Here is a 15,441-nt window from a genome sequence, read left to right as displayed (position 1 = left end):
AACTTGTGGGCTCAAGCAATCATCCCACCTGGGCCTCCCAGAGCATTGGAATTATAAGCGTGAGTCCCCGTACCCGGCCTCAACATTTGATTAGGATACAGACTTAAAAATAGCAAGGCCTTCTTTAATGCTCAGCATTAGTAAAATTACAAGAAACCATTCCAATTCTAAAATCCACAATATGACCGAGGCAAGTAATGTGGGAATCTCTGAAAAGCATCAGATAAGTGATTTAAAGGATTAAATAGTATCTTCATTAATTCAAGAATAGCATACAGCCCACAATGGCTCACACATGCAATCCCTGTACTTTAGGAGGCAAAGGCGGGAGGACTGCTTGAGCCCAGGAATTTGAGACCAGCCTTGGCAACACAGTGAGACCCCCATCTCTCCAAAAAATAAAAAATTAGGCCGGGCACGGTGGCTCACACCTGTAATCCGAGCACTTCGGGAGGCCGAGGCAGGTGGATCACTTGAGACCAGGAGTACCAGGCTGGGCCACATGGCAAAACCCCATCTCCACAAAAAGAAATACAAAAAAATTAGCCAGGCATGGTGGCATATGCCTGTAGTCCCAGCTACTTGAGAGGTCAAGGTTTGCATGAGAGGAGGATTGCATGAGACTAGCCTGGACAACACACCAAGACCCCCATCTCTTTACCATCTCTTTTTTCCAGATGTGGTTTTGCACACCTGTAGTCCCAGCTACTCAGGAGTGGGCTACAGGCTCCACAGGCTCTTTACCATCTCTTTTTTCCAGGCATGGTTGTGCACACTTGTAGTCTCAGCTACTCAGGAGGCTGAGGCAGGAAGGTCATTTGAGCTCAGGAGGTCAAAACTGCAGTGAGCTGTGATAGCACCACTATATGCCACCATGGATGAAAGAGCAAGATCCCGTCTCTTAAAAAAAAAAAAAAAAAAAAGCCTGGGAGTGGTGGCTCAGGCCTGTAATCCCAACACTCTGGGAGGCCAAGGTGGGCGGATCACCTAAGGTCAGGAGTTCGAGACCAGCCTGGCCAACATGGCAAAACCCTGTCTCTACTAAAAATACAAAAATTAGCTGGATGTGGTGATGGGCGCCTGTAATCCTGGCTACTTGGGAGTCTGAGGCAGAAGAATCGCTTGAACCTGGGAGGCAGAGGTTGCAGTGAGCCAAGATTGCGCCACTGCACTCCAGCCTGGGTGACAGAGCGAGACTCCATCTCAAAAAAAAAGCTAATTTTTTAGCGATGGGGTCTTGCTATGTTGCCCAGGCTGGTCTCAAGCAATCCTCCTGCCTTGGCCTCCCAAAGTGCTGGGATTACAGGTGTGAGCTACTGTACCTGGCCTCAGAACATTTTCTAGAACACTGGGATTTCTGCTGCTACCAATGGGCAAGTTTCTACCAGAATAAACCTCCTACTGGAGAACGCTCAGAAAAGCTGAGTAAAACAGAAAAAAAACATCTGTTTGAAGGCATCAGACAACTAGTAAAGTGGCCAAGACTAAAGAAGTGAATTCCTACAGAGAGAATGTGATGGTCAATTTTATGTATCAACTTGGCTAGGCTACAGTCCCGTTATTCAAACACTAATACAGGTGTTGCTGTCAAGGTATTTGGTAGATACAATTACAGTCTATAGTTACTTACTTTAAGTAAGGAAGGTTATCCTAGATAATCTGGGTGGGCCTGATCCAATCAGTTGCTTTAAGGGCAGAACACAAACTTCTCTGAGGAAGAAGAAATTCTGCCTGCAGACTGTAGCTTTTGCTCCTACCTAGAGTTCCCGCCTGCCCCTCCTGGCTGCAACCTGCCTTACGGGTTTCAGATTTGCCTAGCTAGTCCCCAACATCGTGTGAACCAATTCCTTGCAATAAATAGCCTAATATGTATGTGTGTGAACACACACACACACACACACACACACACACACACACACACACACACACTACTGGTTCTATCTTCTTTGGTGGAACGCTAATAGAGAAAGCAAATAAGTTAAGCCCAACACTCTGTACCACTTTTCTCCTCCAGATATTTGCCAATTTGGAAGCAGCTGCCAAAAGGCTATAAAGCTAAGTAGAAAGCAGCAGCTAAAAAGTTGAGAAGTTTTTTGTTTGTTTGTTCTGTTTTTGTTTTTAGACGGAGTCTCGCTCTGTCGCCCAGGCTGGAGTGCAGTGGCATGATCTTGGCTCACTGCAACCTCTGCCACTCAGGTTCAAGCAATTATCCTGCCTCGGCCTCCTGAGTGGCTGGGACTACAGACACCTGCCACCACACCCAGCTAATTTTTGTATTTTTAGTAGCGACAGGGTTTCACTATGTTGGCCAGGCTGGTCTCAAACTCCTGACCTCAGGTGATCCGCCCACCTCAGCCTCCCAAAGTGCTGGGATTACAGGCGTAAACTACTGTGCCCGGCCCAAAAGTTGAGAAGTTAAGCAGAGCTTTTGTCAGTGTCAAGATGCTGGAAAGACAAAAACTGGAATAGGTCTGCAGAGGAGGAAGGATCCTGTGAAATACCCCAGGTTTTCCATTGGGAGCCTAAAAATAACACTGTAGAATGGGGTGGCAAACTTTTCTGGTAAAGAACCATAAAGTAGGCTGGGCATGGTGGCTCATGCCTGTAATCCCAGCACTTTGGGAGGCCAGGATGGGCGGATCACCTGAGGTCAGGAGCTCAAGACCAGCCTGGCCAAAAACATGGTGAAAACCCCATTCTACAGAAATATAAAAATTAGTCAGGCGTGACTACAGGCAGGTGGGTGCCTGTAGTCCCAGGTACTTGGGAGACTGAGGCGGGAGAACTGCTTGAACCCGGAGGCGGAGGTTGCAGTGAGCGGAGATCGCGTCACTGCACTCCAGCCTGCGGGACAGAGCAAGACTCCGACTCAAATAAGAAAAAAAAAAAAGGCTGGGCACAGTGGCTCACGCCTGTAATCCCAGCACTTCGGGAGGCCCAGCTGGGTGTATCACCTGAAATCAGGAGTTCGAGACAAACCTGACCAATATGGTGAAACCCCATCTCTACTAAAATCACAAAAATTAGCCGGGTGTGATGGCGTGTGCCTGTAGTCCCAGCTACTCAGGAGGCTGAGGCAGGAGAATTGCTTGAACCTGGGAGGTGGAGGTTGCAGTGAGCTGAGATCACGCCACTGCACTCCAGCCTGGGCGACAGAGCGAGACTCCATCTCAAAAAAAAAAAAAAAAAGAGCCATCAAGTAAATATTTTAGGGCTTGCGGGCCATACTATTATAGAGCAAAAGCAGTCATAGACAATTCGTAAACAAGTAAGCATGGCTGTGTTCTAATAAAACTCTGTGTACAAAAAAGGCAGCAGGCGGTAGTTTGTCCACTGCTCATATAGAAGATTTGAATAACATCATTCATAAATTAACCAAATTTGCACCCAATTGCAGAGTAATTCTTTTGCAAGTACACTTGAAAAATTAATCAGAACTGACCACATTCAGGCTACATAGTAAGTCTCAATACATTTCAAAAGATTGAAAGAATAGTTATGTTCTCTGAACACAGTGGAATTAAGTTAAAAATCAATGACAAAAACAAAATATCCTCAAATGTTGGAAAATTAAGCAACACACTTCTGAATAACCTTGGACCAAAAACAGAACACAATGAAATAGAGAAAATATTTTGAACCGAATGAATACAACATATGTGAACTTGTTAAATAAGCCTAACTCCAGGCATAAAGGAAAATTTATAGCTTTAAAACATACATTAGAGGCCGGGCACGGTGGCTCATATCTGTAATCCCAGCACTTTGGGAGGCCAAGGCGGGTGGATCATTTGAGGTCAGGAGTTCAAGACCAGCCTGGCCAACATGGTGAAACCCTGTCTCTACTAACAATACAAAAAAAATTAGCCGGGCAGTAGTGGCATGTGCCTGTAATTCCAGCTACTTGGGAGGCTGAGGCACTCGAATCGCTTGAACCTGGGAGGCGGAGGTTGCTGTGAACCAAGATCGCGCCACTGCACTCCAGCCAGGGCAACAGAGTGAGACCCTGTATCCAAAGAAAAAAAAAAAAAGCTAAGAAAACTGATAAGCCCTAAAAACTGATCAAGAAAGAAATAATGGTGGTAATGTCTGCACAACTTTGAATATACTAAACCACTCAACTCTATACTTTATATGAGTGAATTATATGTTATGTGAATTCTCTCTCAATGAAGTTGTTTTAAAAAGAAAATAAGGCCGGGCGTGGTGGCTCACGCCTGTAATCCCAGCACTTTGGGAGGCTGAGGCGGGCGGATCACGAGGTCAGGAGTTCAAGACCAGCCTGGCCTACATAGTGAAACCCCATCTCTACTAAAAATACAAAAATTAGCCAGGTGTCATGGTGTACACCTGTAGTCCCAGCTACTCAGGAGGCTGGGGCAGGAGAATCACTTGAACTCGGGAGGCGGAGGTTGCAGTAAGCCAAGATAGCGACATTGCACTGCAGCTTGGGCAACAGAGTGAGACTTCATCTCAAAAAAAAAAAAAGAAAATGAAGATGCACATTACAATGATCACAGATGAAAAAAGACTATCATTACACATCCCATGAGACTAAAAAGATGAGCAGTTATTCTGTACAACTCATGCCAGTAAATTAGAATTTGCAGATGAAATGAATATTCCATAATTTATTGAAACTGACTTAGAAAAATTAGAAAATCTGCAAAGTCCTATATCTAGTAAAGAAATCTAATTGGTAATTAAAACTTTTCCAGAATCAAATGGCTTCACTAGCAAATTTTCCCACACTTTTAAGGAAGAAATTATATCAAACTTTCTCATGAGCATAATCACAAAAATCCTAAACAAATTATGAGAAAATCAAATTCAGCCACATAAAAAAGGATAATACATTATGGCAAAGATTGATTTAACATTCAAAAAATCAATTCATATGATTCACCAATTAAAAAAATAGGCCAGGCACATTGACTCACACCTGTAATCCCAGCACTTTGGGAGGCCAAGGTGGGCAGATCACTTGAGGTCAGGAATTTGAGACCAGCCTGGTCAATGTGGCGAAACCCTGTCTCTACTAAAAATACAAAAATTAGCTGGGCATGGTGGTGCATACCTGTAATTCCAGGTACTCAGGAGGTTGAGGCATGAAAAGCACTTGAACCCGGGAGGAGGAGGTTGCAGTGAGCTGAGATTGCACTACTGCACTGCCTGGGTGACAGAGTGAGACTCTGTCTCTAAATAAATAAATAGAAATCTGTTTGAAAATAACTAAAATAGGGCCAGGTGCAGCAGTTTATGCCTGTAATCCTAACACTTTGGGAGGCCAAGGCAGGAGGATCGCTTGAGCCCAGGAGTTCAACACAAAACTGGACAACACAGTGAGACCTCGTTTCTACAAAAAATAAAAAAATTAGCTGGGTGTGGTGGCACATACCTGTAGTCCCAACTACTTGTGCAAGGCTGACGTGGGAGGACTGCTTAAGCTCGGAGGTCAAACCTGCAGTGAGCTGAAATCTTGCCACTACACTTCAGCCTGGGTGACAGAGCAAGACCTTATTTCAAAAAAGAAAATAACTGAAATAGTGTGAAATAGTGTGAAATAGTATTGACATATTAGATTTTTAAAAGGCAGGTTGAAACAATAAATGTATCCACAGAAAAACGATGGAAAAGATTATTCTCCCTTAACTGTAGAATCACGTGACTTTTCTTTTAAAAAGTTATTGTCTTACTGAATATTCTAAAAGTCTCTAAAATGAATATGTTATTATCTTTAAAATAAGGAAAAATGAAAATATATCTCTAAAAACAGATACCTCCTCAAGAAAACGTTGGAATCATTGGAACGGTTTCTTAAAAACTGCTTGTAACTAGGTTCCATGGCACACTATTGTAGCCCCAGCTACTTAGGAGGCTGAGGTGGGAGGATCACTTGAGCCCAGAAGTTCTGGGCTGTAGTGCACTATGTCAATCAGGTGCACTAAATTTAGCATCAATGGTGACCTCCCAGGAGCAGGGATCACCAGGATGCCTAAGGAGGGGAGAACTGACCCAGGCTGGAAACAGGCAAGTCAAAACACCTGTGCTGATCAGTAGTGGGATCAAGACTGTGAATAGCTACTATGCTTCAGCCTGGGCAACACAGCAAGACTTTTATCTCTTAAAAAGTAAAATAAAATAAAGTTTTAAAACTGCTTGAAACAGTTTAAGAGAAAATTTTTAAAGTTTAATCAGAAAACAATATATTATCACATAAAATAGTTTGACATTCTTCCATCTAGATTAAAGAAGAAATGAGCTTAATAGATGAATTAGGAATTTAGGTTAATGTATGGAATAGTTTTTCAAGCACATTATTCAGTAGGCTAACAGGATACTCTTAAATATAACACAATGATTTATGCAGAGGCATAATATGCTTCTTAGGGTATACAAAAGTAAGCATGGTTCTGAAGAACAGGTAAAGCCAGTCACGTGAAAAGGAATGCTGCCTGGGCCTCATGGCGTAGGACATAGTGATGAGGGAAAGGGAGCATTCAGATTACCCAACACATAACCTTTTTTTTTTGAGACAGAGTCTCACTCTGTCACCCAGGCTGGAGTGCTGTGGCGCAATCTCAGCTCACTGCAACCTCTGCCTCCCAGGTTCAAGCGATTCTCCCACCTCAGCCTCCCAAGTAGTTGGGATTACAGGCACGTGCCACCGTGCCCAGCTAATTTTTGTATTTTTAGTAGAGACAGGGTTTCGTCATGTTGGCCAGGCTGGTCTCAAACTCCTGACCTCAGATGATCCACCTGCCTCCACCTCCCAAAGTGCTGGGATTACAGGCAGGAGCCATTGCACCCGGCCCCAATACATAACTTCTTTTCTTTTTTTTTTTTTTGAGACGGAGTCTCGCTCTGTCACTGGGGCTGGAGTGCAGTGGCGCAATCTCGGCTCGCTGCAAGCTCCGCCTCCTGGATTCACGCCATTCTCCTGCCTCAGCCTCCCAAGTAGCTGGGACTACAGGCGCCTGCAACCACGCCCGGCTAATTTTTTATATTTTTAGTACAGACGGGGTTTCACCGTGTTAGCCATGATGGTCTCGATCTCCTGACCTTGTGATCCGCCCGCCTCGGCCTCCCAAAGTGCTGGGATTACAGGCGTGAGCCACCGCGCCCGGCCACCAACACATAACTTCTTAAACAGATTGTCGAGGCTGAACTGTGTCTCCCTCAAAATTCACATGTGAAGCCCTAACCCCTAGTCCTCAGAATGTGCCTGTATTTGGAGACAGTGCCTTTTAAACGAAGTCATTAAGGTGGGCCCTAATCCAATATGTCTGGAGTCCCCAAAATGGAGAGATTAGAACACATAAACAGAGGGATGACAATGTGAAGATGAGAGGTGAAGCCAGCTGGACTTCCTGGGTCCAGTGGGGACTTGGAGAACTTTTCTGCCTAAAGGATTGTAAACGCAATTGGAGAACTTTTCTGCCTAGCTAAAGGATTGTAAACGCACCAATCAGTGCTCTGTGTCTAGCTAAAGGATTATAAATGCACCAATCAGCACTCTGTAAAAACACACCAATCAGCACTCTGTGTCTAGCTAAAGGATTGTAAACGCACCAATCAGCACTCTGTAAAAACACACCAATCAGCACTCTGTGTCTAGCTAAAGGATTGTAAACGCACCAATCGGCACTATGTAAAAACACATCAATCAGCGCTCTGTGTCTATCAATCAGCGCTCTGTGTCTAGCTAAAGGTTTGTAAATGCACCAATCAGCACTCTGTAAAAATGCACCAATCAGCACTCTGTGTCTAGCTAAAGGTTTGTAAATGGACCAATCAGCACTCTGTAAAATGGACCAATCAGCAGGACATGGACAGGGCCAAATAAGGGACTAAATGCTGGCCACCTGAGCCAGCAGCAGCAGCCTGCTCATAACCCCTTCCACACTGTGGAAACTTGATTCTTTCGCTCCTCACAATAAGTCTTGCTGCTGCTCATTCTTTGGGTCCGCACTACCTTTATGAGCTGTAACACTCACTACGAAGGTCTGCGGCCTCACTCCTGAAGTCAGCAAGACCACGAACCCACCGGGAGGAACAAACAACTCCAGACGTGCCACCTTTAAGAGCTGTAAAACTCACTGAGAAGGTCTGCGGCTTCACTCCTAAAGTCAGCAAGACCATGAACCCACTGGAAGGAAGAAACTCCAGACACATCTGAACATGTGAAGGAACAAACTCTGGACACAGCATCTTTAAGAATTGTAACACTCACCGTGAGACTCCGCAGCTTCATTCTTGAAGTCAGCGAGACCAAGAACCCACTGGAAGGAATAAATTCCAGACACAAAGACACAGGGAGAAGAAAATGGCCATCTACAAGTCAAACAGAGGCCTCAGAAGAAAACAAACCCTCCTGACACCATCTTGGCCTTCTAGCTTCCAAAATTGTGAGAAAATAAATTTCTGTTGTTCAAACCACCCAGACAGTGGTCCTTTGCTTTGGCAGCCTTAGCAAACCAATACACAGATACAACTACAAAAATTAAATTTCACCTTCTCCCTGTAAAAAAGAGATTTGAGACAAACACATGGAGGGTGTCTTAGATAATTTTAAGATCTGTACTGTGATCTTCACATAGAGGTGTAAGTTACTACCTGTTTTATTCTAAGGAAATTGAACTTTCAATAATCTATGCAACAATAATTCATTGTAACTTTCCTCCATAATTTTTAAAATGGTATTTTACATTTGTATAGCATATAAAATTCAAATTTCATTCCTATTTGTTAGTTCATTTGATCCTCACAACCTTCTGTATAAAACAGAAATTTTGAACCTAGAATCACAGAGCTAGCAGTGACAGTGACAACTAGAAGCAAATCATCTGACCTGGATCATGGATCTTTCTACTACATTCAAATGCTTTCCAAAATTTTAGTAATGTTCCTGTTTTAGTAAGGGCAGAGATAAAGCTTACTTTATATCTATACTTATCATAAAACCTCAGTATTTCAAATATATATATATATATATATGCACATATATTTTGAAGACAGGATCGTGCTCTGTCGCCCAGGCTGGAATGCAGTGGCACGATCTCAGCTCACTGCAACCTCCACCTTCTCGGTTCAATCGATCCCCCCGCCTTGGCCTCCAGAGTAGCTAGGATTAAAGGCGCACACCACCACACCTGGCTCATTTTTATATTTTTTGTAGAGACAAAGTTGTGCCATGTTGCTTAGGCTGATCTTGAACTCCTGGGCTCAAGCGATGTGCCCACATCAGCCTCCCAAAGTACTGGGATTATAGGTGTGAGCTACAGCACCCACCATGAAATAAATTATAAATATGTTTTCCTTTCTAAGCACAATGGTATATCAAAAATTGTAATTTTTTTTTTTTTTTTTGAGACAGAGTCTCGCTGTCACCTAGGCTGGAGTGCAGTGGTACAATCTTGGCTCACTGAAATCTCTGCCTCCCAGATTCAAGCAATTCTTATGCCTCAGCCTCCCCAGTAACTGGGATTACAGTCGCATGCCAACACGCCCAGCTAATTTTCTGTATTTTTAGTAGAGATGGGGGTTTCACCATGTTGGCCAGGATGGTCTCAAACTCCTAGCCTCAAATGATCCACCCACCTCAGCCTCTCAAAGTGCTGGGATTACAGCCACCCTGCCCAGCCTAAAAATATTTTTTAAAACATTAATGGCCAGCATTTCCTGAAAACTTACAGTTTGTGAGGCACAGTTCTATGAACTTTACATGAATTAACTCAATCCTAAAAATCCTGGGATAGGTAGGTACTATTATTGTCTATTTCAGAGACAGAAACTGAGAAAGTACTTTATCCAACCTAGTAAATGGAGGAGTCAGGATTTGAACCCAGGCAACACTGACTCCACAACCCACATTCTTAACCACTTCCCAATGAAATATAACTAGGACACTCTTGAGCATATATTTTAATGGCTTTGAAGTCAAATGGACTTATTCTACTACAGGCTCAGCCACTTATTAGGTATATTATTTGGGGCAAACTTAATCTCTTGTGTCTTAGAGTCTTTATAGAATGGAGATAATTAAATGGGACAATGATGTAAAACCATTTAGTAAGTGGCTGGTATAGAACGTATACTAATTATTAAGCCATCACTATTTTTATTTCTACTACTTTCAGGAATATATAAGAGCAATCAACCCTACAGTGTCTAATTTGGGGATTCCAAGCTAAAACATCAAAAGGCCCTCTTTCTTCATCCGTAATTCTTTCCTTCCTACTATTCCAGAAATACGTGTACTATTCCCAATAATCTCATTTTCCATTAAGAAATATCACATTGGATGAGGTTAGTAGTTAGATGAGTCTTAAATTATTTGTTTATTTTTTAATTTTTAAAATAATACAGACAGTCTCCCTGTGTTGCCCAGGATGGTCTGGAACTTCTGGGCTGAAGAAATCCTCCCCCCTTGACCTCCCAAAGTGCTGGGATTAAGGCGTAAGCCACCACACCCAGCCATCAGTCTTAAATTCTATCACAGAGGTACCTAATAAATTTGGTAAGGACAATAGTTATAATCTTGATGACAACTTCCAAAGATTCTGGGCATTGCTCAAGCATTTAAAATTTTAAAATATTTTTAAAATCACCAAAGTAGTTATCTAAGCCTTTATTTAATATATTTTTTAAAAATACTGAGTTCAGGCCTGGCATGGTGGCTCAAACCTGTAATCCCAGCACTTTGGGAGTCCCAGGTGGGCAGATCACCTGAGGTCAGGAGTTCGAGACCAGCCTGACCAACATGGTGAAACCCCGTCCCAACTAAAAATACAAAAAATTAGCCGGGCATGGTAGTGGGCACCTGTAATCCCAGCTACTCGGGAGGCTGAGGCAGGAGAACTGCTTGAACCCGGGAGGCGGAGGTTGCAGTGAGCCGAGATCACGCCATTGCACTCCAGCCTGAGCAACAAGAGCGAAACTCTGTCTCAAAAAAAAAAAAAAAAAAAAAATTGAGTTCATAAAATTTCTTGGGCTTTACAAGATAGCTCTATCTCTTGCTCTTATTTGTCCTTTCACTACTTATTTCAAGCTTCAAAGAGTTCCTTATGATTAGTACTCCCACTTTTTATGATTTATATGGTTACATCATATCCTCCTTCAATCTCCATTTTTCCAGATAAGATCATATTGCTTTTGTAGTCATATGAAAGTCTCTCCATTTTCTCCATCTACTTACAATTTCTCTGGACCTTTTCTACTTTTGAAGCATTTAATTTGGTGGGAAGAACACTGGGCTAGGAGCCGGAAGTCCTCACTCTGCAATCTCATCTCTCAGATTCTTTATCTGAGAGGATTGCACTTGATAAATTTGTAATAGGCTCCTTTATATCTCTAAGCCTCATATATCTAAGACTCTGGATCTTCCAACTAAAAATCATTTGGTATTCTAACAACTCCCCTCAATTTTTTACTCCACTTAGCCAAAGAGGGGCAGGAAGATCAGATTGAAGGCCAGAGGAAGACACAACAATCAGGAAGCTCAGGGCTACAGAAGGAAAGATATGACATTTTATAAATCAACAGAAAAAGATTCAATAAGATAAATCAGACACCAAAGAGAGGAAAAAAGTCAGAGAAACACATGGCCTAATTCTAACCTCATCTCTACACACCTATTTGAAGGGGGAATAATAAATATAAAAATGCGTGTATTATTGTCCTTACCAAAGTTACTAGATGTCTCTGTTACAGAATTTTTTTTGTTTTTTTTTTTTGAGACGGAGTCTCACTCTGTTGCCCAGGCTGGAGTACAATGGCGCGATCTCGGCTCACTGCAACCTCTGCCTCCCGGATTCAAGTGATTCTCCTGCCTCAGCCTCCCGTGTAGCTGGGATTACAGGTGCCCACCACCATGCCTGGCTTATTTTTGTATTTTTAGTAGAGACAGGGTTTCACCAGGTTGGCCAGGCTGGTCTGAAACTCCTGACCTCAGGTGATCCATCTGCCTCGGCTTCCCAAAGTGCTGGGATTACAGGCGTGAGCCACCATGCCCGGCTTCTGTTACAGAATTTAAGACTGACCTAACTACTAACCTCATCCAATGTATTTCTTAACTTCTTATGGAAAACGAGATTATTGGACTAGTACGTGTATTTATGGAATAACAGGAAGGAACGAATTATGGATGAATAAAGAGAACCTTTTGGCAGCAGTGGAGTTTATCCAGCCCTCATTTCTACCTCAAAGGAGGAATGCAACTCTGTGCCAGAAATATGTGTCTATATCGCAATGCTGTTGATAAAACAGCCTACTACAGTGCTTTGAGGAAAATAGGCATTACGCAGATATTTGATGACTAAATTAACGTCCAGCTGAACTGAAAGCCCTCATAATGCTACTAGTACTGCTACATACCAGATAATATGACAGTCAAGGCTGTGGGAATTATATGGCATTGGCTGCCCTGGTTCCGTGGGGAGACTGAGTGAGCTGGGCAGAGGAGATTTGGCCTAATGGCATTAAACTCTGATGATACTAGAAGCAGCCCTCAGAAGGAAAAGATTAATGGGCTATCTCTAAACCACCAGAGCAATATCGGAATATGTATGAAAATCATTTCCTACCCCGTGTCAGGGTCAAAAAAAAGCACTATCTTTTCTCATATTGGCTTCTGGAGAGTCAGGGCTTCTTGTCCTACGACTGGTTTGGGGCAGGGGAGGAAAACATCGACAAAGGGTTAAGACTGTTGGGCAGTTTTTAAAATTCCCAGCCCAGCCTAAAGGTGGTGTTTATCAACGTGTGGTCCCTGGATCATCAGTAACAGACCAAGAGTGCGGGTGCTTGCTTAAATCCCAGACTCAGGGACCCATCACAAATCTCTAGAATCAAATTTATGGAAGAGGTGCTAGGGTACTGCAACCTTATTACTAAGGAACAATCTTCTGTTTCAGAACTATGGCCTAGGAATTGGGGTTTCAGGTGGGGGCCTTGAGCGGAAGTCCTCTGACTGGATTCATCACATTCGACAGACACTACTACAACACTTTGTTTTGGAGACCATTAAAAAACTACCTCAACTTCTCGCACAGGAACAGGAACAAAACTAAGGACTCTGGGACATATTTTCATAAGCTGGTTAACAGTTCCTTCACAGCCTTGTTTATCATGTTAGTTTGTTCACTAGATTCTTATTTAAAAATAAATCTCTTCAACCGAGGAATTTTCAGAAAGAATCACAAACTCCAAAATAGAAGAGTTTTCTCATAGTGCAGAACTGGGCTTGTAAACCTGAAGACACTGCTATAAAAAGAAAAGTTTTATTTAAAAGAAAATTTCTGGTTAAGGCTTTCCTCAGCTCTTTTGCACTCAGAGCCACGGATGAAAGCTGGCAATCTGCGGGTGGCAGGGAAGAAAGACGCGGAAACAGGGCTGAAAAGACCGAGCAAAATGCACTCGGCTCCAGAGTTCAGGAGGAAGTCCCACCAACTACCTAATTTTTAATGGAGCCAATTAATTGCCAGAAAAACCGCGTCTGCAAATGTTTTGCCAGTCAACACTCCAGGTTCTCGCCATTCCTCTCGGGCGGGATGAACCACCCGAGGCCTGCAAAAAGCAGTCAAGCAGTCAAGTTACACTTCAGCTGTGCCCACCGCCTGGGCGCAGCGTCGCCTCCCTCCCCAGGATCACCAGACTCTGCCCTCCGCGCGGAAACAGGAGCCCATCACGCCGCTGCCCACAGGTTCCTCGCGCCCAGCTCAGCCCCGCGGCCTTTCGACTCGGGGGTCCGAGCCGCCGCCGCGTCCGGAGGAGACGCCCCCTCGGCCACAAAGGGAAGACTCGGGCCACGCCCGCCGCCACACTCGCCCTGCCCGGTCTTCGCGCCCGAAACCGTACCGCGCCGCCACTTACTCGTCGCTCCCCGCCGCGCTGTCGCGCTCGGGGCTGGAATCCCCTCGGGAGGCGCGCGCAGGCCGCGCAGCCAGAAGCTGCAGCCGGGACCGGCTGTGCCGCAGCGGCGCGCGCCGCCTGCCCCGGCCCGCGCGGCCACGCGGCTGAGTCACCCAGCGCTTCACGTTAAGAGTCCCCTCCGCGCGTGGCACGCCGGGAAGGCCGTGTCGGGGGTCCCCGCCCGGGGCCGCACCGTAAATGGGTGTCGCCTTTCCTCCAGTCCACTCTGCACCCAAACGCAGCGGGCGCACTTTTCTGAGTTGTGCATACCCTGTCAATTAGTAAAGGTTGCAGACGGAAAAGTTAGTAGTTTTCGGAATTGTAGAATACGCTCGTGCAGCGCCAGGACGGCTAATGCTTACCCGAAAATGTGGAACCCTGATCTCCCCATGCGTGGAGCGGGGTTGGAGGTAGCGTAGTAAGAATACTGGAGTTGCTTAAACGCATTTGCTCGAAAGTCACTATCCTGGATATACATTCTGGCCAAAAGAAAGGGGAAAAAACTCCACATTTTTCTCAAATACTGAGTTTCGTGAAGGTACCTGCTATGACAAAGTTGTATTACAAATTTTAAATCAACCGGAAGCAAGTTACTGGGAAAACTGTTATGAGTAAAATATTTCAACATTCAAAAAACATCTATATGTGGTCCATGTCCTATAAACCAAATGCTGGAAAACCCAAAAGGAAGTTCTTGTTGTCATGGTTTCTAGTGGCTTTTGTACTTTTAAAAATTACACTAGGCCGGGCTTGGTGGCTCACGCCTGTAATTCTTGCACTTTGGGAGGCCAAGGCGGGCAGATCACCTGAGGTCGGGCATTCCAGACCAGCCTGGCCAACATGATGAAACCCTGTCTCTGCTAAAAATACAAAAATTAGCCGGGCGTGGTGGTGGGCGCCTATAACCCTAGCTGTTTGGGAGGCTGAGGCAGGAGAATCACTTGAACCCAGGAGGCAACTGGGAGGTTGCAGTGAAGTTCCCTCTCAAATATATATATATATATATGTCTATATATACTAATTAAATATACTGATTATGCAAACTATTTGTAAATTGTTGAAAGCTCTACAAACTAATAATAGCACAATTTTTAAAATTCGAAGTCGGTTTTCCTTTTCCTTACAAGAGACTCTCTAAAAACTAATTTGGAATTCGATTAGAATTGGTGTTGAAGGAATGTAAGAAAATAGTTTGACTCATTTCAGTAGGTTTCACCTGGTTAACGGATACTTGTATAGCAAACTTGTTTTATCAGGGTCAAAAACTTTAATTTTCAAAACTAAAGACATACATTTTTTCATTATAATTTGGTCTTAGAGGCCTAGAGGATCATTTTCCATTTCTATTCTCCCTCGTTTATGACTATAAAGTATGCAGGACTGTATTGTGTTTATCTCAACATGGGCTAGGCTGTGAGGCTGCACTCGTCATCTGTAAGTCAGTCTCACGTCCCCATGGTGACTCAGCTTCCCTGCTGCTCGCGTCTCTGGCTCTGCCCTCCCAGCACTTCCGGGCTGGCAGAAGAGCTAGAT

The 15,441-nt window shown here is 44.0% G+C and overlaps 2 protein-coding genes across 5 annotated transcripts in view; one reads left to right on the top strand and one right to left on the bottom strand.

Moving 5' to 3' along the window:
- The window catches only part of KCTD20 (potassium channel tetramerization domain containing 20), a 47,161-nt gene extending 33,136 nt beyond the window's left edge, over positions 1-14,025 (bottom strand). Inside the window, exon 1 of one of the 4 annotated variants that reach the window (XM_054490435.2) lies at positions 13,870-14,025. The gene's annotated coding sequence lies outside the window, so the exon portion shown is untranslated. The remainder of the gene's footprint in view (positions 1-13,869) is intronic. The other 3 variants (XM_054490437.2, XM_063666169.1, XM_054490439.2) reach the window with 3 other exon arrangements.
- LOC134739778 (atherin-like) lies at positions 6,855-14,327 on the top strand. The gene is made up of 2 exons (XM_063666919.1): positions 6,855-10,308; positions 12,106-14,327. Exon 2 carries the CDS (start codon positions 13,461-13,463, stop codon positions 14,325-14,327), a length of 867 nt encoding a protein of 288 aa, XP_063522989.1. The 5' UTR covers positions 6,855-10,308; positions 12,106-13,460.
- Positions 14,328-15,441: the final 1,114 nt, after the last annotated feature.

This window comes from Pongo pygmaeus, chromosome 5, assembly GCF_028885625.2.
Source record: "Pongo pygmaeus isolate AG05252 chromosome 5, NHGRI_mPonPyg2-v2.0_pri, whole genome shotgun sequence".
In the NCBI taxonomy this organism is placed as follows: Eukaryota; Metazoa; Chordata; class Mammalia; order Primates; family Hominidae; genus Pongo; species Pongo pygmaeus.
The sequence above is the reverse complement of the archived record's forward strand: the minus strand, read 5'-3'. Positions and strand labels throughout refer to the sequence as shown.

Coding starts and splice junctions, on each gene's coding strand:
- LOC134739778 (XM_063666919.1), top strand. CDS start 13,461: ATGGAGCCAATTAATTGCCAGAAAAACCGCGTCTGCAAATGTTTTGCC.